Source organism: Platalea leucorodia (assembly GCF_965183815.1).
Source record: "Platalea leucorodia genome assembly, contig: HAP1_HAP1_SCAFFOLD_185, whole genome shotgun sequence".
Classification (NCBI taxonomy): Eukaryota; Metazoa; Chordata; class Aves; order Pelecaniformes; family Threskiornithidae; genus Platalea; species Platalea leucorodia.
In genome coordinates, this window is record NW_028121370.1 from 149,692 (window position 1) to 155,369 (window position 5,678).

The window sequence follows — 5,678 nt, forward strand, 5'->3', positions numbered from 1 at the left end:
AGCTTCCAGCACTTGACTATCCTTATGCTGGAATAATTTCTCCCTCTCTCTAGCCTGACCCTCTCTTGTTTCAGCCCATTGCCTCTTGTCCTTGTGTCATGGACATGAGCCTGACTCCATCTTCCTGTGAACTGTGCGATGCTGCTACATATTTCCCACAAGATCTTCTCTACTCCTGTCTGAACAAGCCCAGCACTCTAAGCCTCTTCTCACAGTACAAGTTCTCCTACCCTGCTGACCTTGGTGGCCCTCCGTTGACCTGGCTCCAATATGTCGAGGTCTCTCTGTCAAAACCTGGGAAAATATTCTGGCTATGGTGTCAAAAGCGCTCAGCAGACTGGCTGTGCTCCATCTCATACAGCCCAGGATGCTGTTGGCCTTCTTTCCTGGTTGCTCCTCTTTTGCCTAATGGAACGCAAGGACCACCAAAGCCTTTCCACGGTGCTGCTGCCCACCTGGGCAGTCCCTGGCCTATGTTGTGTCATGGGCTTAGTCGACCTCTAAGGGCACAACTTATTGGCTATCCTGAGGTTCCTATTGGCCCCTCACTCCAGCTTGTCTTTGTCCTTTGGGATGGCCACCCTGCCCTCCAGTGTAGTGCCTGCTCTCCTCAATGTGGTGTCTTCTCCAAATGTTATGAAAAAGCACTGTCTCATCTCCTCTGGGTCATTAAAAACACATTAAACAGGGCAGGTTGCAGCAGAGACCCCTGCAGGACCCACCTTGCTAGATGCCTCCAGGCACAGTACCAAATATTGACTATGTCCCTCTGAGCCCAACCATCCATCTGGGTTTTTACCCACCTATTTTTCCAAACAGGCAGACCATAATATCCTAACTTGGGCCCAAGAATATTGGGAGGGTGAGGGGGGGTGATGTTGAAAACTTCACTGACTTCTAGGTCAAAAGACAACCACTGCCCTCCCTGGGTCCAGCAATCCTGTCCTTTCAGCACAGAAAGCAAGGAAGATGGTGAGAGACAAGCTCCCCTGGGTAAATCCTGTCCCCTTCTCTTTCAGACACCCAGAAATGGGATCCTAGTGAACACGATCTGGGGCACAGCCGTTCATTCCCCTGCTCATCCTCTGGGCATTTTAAAAAGGTGCCTGCAACATTTATATTTTCCCATTTTCAGGGAGTTGCCACAGATTCCATGACCTTCTAAAGATGATGGAGAGTGGTCTTGCTGTGACATTGGCCTGCTCACTCAGCTCCCTGCCATGCTGCCCCGCCTGTCCCATAGACTGGGAAGGATGGAGTTTCCTCAAGTCATCCCTGACTTGATCCCCATCCACCGCTGGTTGATCTCCTCCAGAGTCCTGCCCTGAGTCACAGAGGCCTGGGAGACCTTGCTGGGGAAGACTGAGGCAAAGAGGACACACAGAATCTCACATCTATCTACACCTGCTCTTCCTAAATTCAGCAGTGGCCACACAGGATCTTTGATTTTCCTTTAACTGTTCCTGAAGCAGTAAACACTCCTTATGGTGCCCTTCAATTGCCTTTCAAGTTTAGACTGAGTTTCTATCTAGATCCTTGTGGAGCATGGAGGATGCTGTCCTTGAAGAGCAGCTGTCCTGAGCTCTGCCACCATGTCACAGCTCTGTCTGCTCAGTAACAGCTCCAGCTCCTCCTGCCTGTGCCCCTGGCTGAGGGCACTGCTGCACATTTGGGCTGAAGCAACAGAGCTGTGCAACAGAGCTGCATGTCTTCCTAGCCCTAGGACTACAAACCCAGCATGAAATGCCTATTTCATTGAACTGAGGATAAGTCCCCAGATGGAAGAAATTAGATCTTTCCTTGTCACCTTCCTGGGTGTCCTGTCTAATGATGGGACAAAAAAGTGATTCTCATGCCCAACTATTTTTCTAATAGGAGTGATGACTCTGCTGGAGATTAAGTCTCTCTCCCCCCAGCCAAGGGAGGGAACATGAGTGATGCCTTCAGCCTGTTTCCCAGCAGGTTCCCCTGGAGCCCCAGGGACACCTGGAGGGAGCCCAGAGGGGCAGAGAAAGTGGTGCCTTGGGCTGGGCCTCTGCTGCTGAGCTGGGCTGGGCTCCTGGGATGGAGGCAGCTCATGGCAAGTGGGCAGCACTGCAGAGAGACAGCTCTGCCCAGGAGCAGCTCCTCTGCAAAGCGCAGCAGGGCTGAGGGCACTGCCTGCAAGTGCTGAGAGGAGAGGGGTGAGGCAGAGAGACTGTAAAGGCAGTGTGGAGTGGGAGGATGCTGAGAGCTCACTGCATGGGAGAGATCTTTACATCCCTCTACATGGTAAGTCCCTGGCTGCAGGACAATGTAATTGGTGTTCCTGGAGGGATCTCCAAAAGCTGCTACATCCCACAGCCTATGGGATTTTCATGAGGACTTCCACAGTTTCTCTAAAGTAGAGGAGGAGGACTTGCTGCAGAGGAGGACTTCCCTGCTGCACCATCAGAAGGAAAATGCAATACAGCTCTCTTCTTCTGGGGTTTTGAATATCAGTGTGCACCTGTGTGTGCCCAGGGCTGTCCTTCAGAGCAGGGTCCCTGCACCCCAGTGGGCTGTGTACCAGGGCAGGGGCTCTGCCGTCTGACCGAGTCAGCCCTCAGCCTGCCAAGGGAGCGCCCTTCAAAGCTGCGGGGAGAACTTGTGAGTGGAAGCAGGGCAGGATCCCTCTGCTGTCCAGAGAGTGCAGCGTGGGTCAGGGCTGCTCAGACTTCTACATCACCCAGAGGACATTTGCAGAAGGATATTTTAAAGATGGCTGTCAAGGTAGGGGATTGCCTGAAAGGGAAGAAATCTGAGCTTTGAGTTTATCCACTCTTGGTAGGCTGAGTGGGCAGTCAGAGATAGGAATTTATGTCTCTGTTCTGGAGTAGGCAATGACACCCCAGTTCTCACTAGGACTTGTCTGAGCTGCTCCTTTAGCCCCTACACACACAGAGATGCCCCTGGGCAGTGCCCTGCTGCCAGGAGGTGCCTGCAGGGCAGAGCTGAGCACACAGAGGCTTGCATGGGGTCTGTGAGCATGGAGAGGGAGGAGATGTGGGGATCAGGCATCTCCCTGCCATCCCCTGCACTGCAGATGTTTTCCCTGGAGCAACCCCCTGGTCTCCTCACTCACACAGCAGAGCCTCTGCCCTTAATGGCATGGAGACATGGCCATGGGTTGCCTTCCCAAGCAGCCTGACCACCAAAGAGAGTTAAAACTCAAGGGTCTCTCTCTGTCTCCCTCTCCTGCCTCCCCTGTCAGGGCTCCTTTGGCATGTTCTCCTCTTCTCCCTGCTGCCCTTCTTCTTACTGTTACACTCACTGGTGTGGGGAGGGTGAGGATTCAAGTGCAGCTCAGACCCCAATGCTGCGTGTGCTGTCATGCACATATGGCCATGAAGGAAAAGCATCCAGCTCTCACCCTGTTCACCTGTGGGGCTCTGGGTACTGCAGTCTGTGCAGCTGGCACTGATCTCACCCTCCCTTCAGGACGTAACAAATTCAGGAGAGTTGACTCTGTCCTTGGGAGGTCCTGCTGGGCTGCAGGCTGCCCTCCCGTGGGGCACAGCTCTCCCAGGGCATCTCTGTGCTTTGCAGGAGCCCCATGGAGAAGACACCTCGGTGCTAAGGCCATTGAAACGCTGCTAGGCGACTGCATGTGGGCAGCTGTCATGAGCCCTCTGTGTCCCTGGTTGGGAGGGCAGAGCTGAGATCCTCCACAGGTACGATGGGATGGGGTGAGGGTATGGAGATCTGCACTGGGAAACTGGATTCCTCTGCTCCCACCACTGGCGTGTTTTTTTGGGGGGAACACCCGAGTGCGATAGTCCTCCAGGTGGAAGAGCTGCCAGCACAGGGCAGCTGAGAGCAGGGCTGATGGGCAGAGCGGCTGTCCTCACTCTGCACTAAGGGACAGTCCCTGTGCCCAGTCTCTGCACCCACAAGGTTTCCCTTGCAGTGCATCAGAAATGCCAGGCATTGCTGCATTCAAACCACTCCTCAGCTGTGCTGGGGCAACTAGAGCAGAAGGCACAACCCAAACTCCCCACAGCTCTGCTCTGCAGTCAGGTGAATTGGGAGTGACAATGCTGAAAAGCTCTTTGATATCAGGATTGGATTTAATCTGAGATCACCCTGAGTTCCTGTTTACGTATTGCTGTGGGGCAGGACTGAGTCCTGCAGAGCCCCCAGCAGAGCCTCCTGCTCCCTGGGGCACCCTCAGGTAGCACCAACACAAAAGCTCTTCCTGAAAACTGAAAGGCATTTTTGGGGATTTCTATAAAAAGTGAATAGCTTTTTCTCTAAGCAGTCAGCCCTAACTTCTCCCTTCCTTTACCTCCCTTAACAGATTCCCAGGCGCAGAGGGACAAAATGTCCAACGGCAGCTCCATCACCCAGTTCCTTCTCCTGGTGTCCGCAGACACACGGGAGCTGCAGCTCTTGCACTTCTGGCTCTTCCTGGGCATCTACCTGGCTGCCCTCCTGGGCAACGGCCTCATCATCACAGTTGTAGCCTGCAACCACCACCTCCACACCCCCATGTACTTCTTCCTCCTCAATCTTTCTGTTCTTGACCTGGGATCCGTCTCCACCACTGTCCCCAAATCCACGGCCAGTTCCCTCTGGGACACCAGGGCCATTTCCTATGCAGGATGTGCTGCCCAGCTCTTTCTGTTTGTCTTTTTGATGTCAGCAGAGTTCTGTCTCCTCACCATCATGGCCTATGACCGCTACGTTGCCATCTGCAAACCCCTGCACTACGGGACCCTCCTGGGCAGCAGAGCTTGTGTCCACATGGCAGCAGCTGCCTGGGGCAGTGGATTTCTCAGTGCTCTCCTGCACACGGCCAATACATTTTCATTACCACTCTGCCAAGGCAATGCTGTGGACCAGTTCTTCTGTGAAATCCCCCACATCCTCAAGCTCTCCTGCTCACACTCCTACCTCAGGGAGATTGCGCTTCTTGTGCTTAGTGTCTTTGTGGAATTTGGGTTTTTTGTTTGCATTGTTCTGTCCTATGTGCAGATCTTGAGGGCCGTGCTGAGGATCCCCTCTGAGCAGGGACAGCACAAAGCCTTTTCCACGTGCCTCCCTCACCTGGCCGTGGTCTCCCTGTATGTCAGTACTGGCACATTTGCCTACCTGAAGCCCCCCTCCATCTCCTCCCCATCCCTGGATCTGGTGGTGGCAGTTCTGTACTCGGTGGTGCCTCCAGCAGTGAACCCCCTCATCTACAGCATGAGGAACCAGGAGCTCAAGGATGCCTCATGGAAACTGATCCAATGGGTGCTGTTTCTCTGAAAATAACCTGCCTCCCCTGCTCTGCACATTTCCCAGATTTTATCTTAGGCCATGAGTCTATTTTTTTCTCTTGTGATAATTCTACTTAGAGATAATTTTCTGGGTTTATACTCCTTCAGTGGAGGTTTCATCCTGTTGAGTCTGACCCATGCACAACACTGTGTCACGTGTGACCTGTCAGATAGCAGCTCTTCAATAAAAAGGGATCTCCTGGGTAATGAACCTTGGGTTCCATTGGTTCAGAAGTTCTGGTTTTAAAAGAGCTCTTCTTGGTGCCCAATGGCAATGGAGATGGTCCATAAGCTCCCCATTAAGTCCTCAGATTGCTTCACATATGACAGGACTGATGCCGTGTACCAGATTCTCTGGAAATGAATTTGGAGGGGTCAGGAGAGGACTGGGACTGC

General features: G+C 53.1%; 1 protein-coding gene across 1 annotated transcript; it reads left to right on the plus strand.

Moving 5' to 3' along the window:
- Nucleotides 1-4,341: 4,341 nt before the first annotated feature.
- LOC309603731 (olfactory receptor 14A16-like) lies at nucleotides 4,342-5,271 on the plus strand (the record flags this gene model as incomplete). Its single annotated transcript, XM_082338656.1, has 1 exon — nucleotides 4,342-5,271. The coding sequence occupies one exon, from the start codon at nucleotides 4,342-4,344 to the stop codon at nucleotides 5,269-5,271; it is 930 nt and encodes a 309-aa protein (XP_082194782.1).
- Between the last annotated feature and the right edge of the window lie 407 nt (nucleotides 5,272-5,678).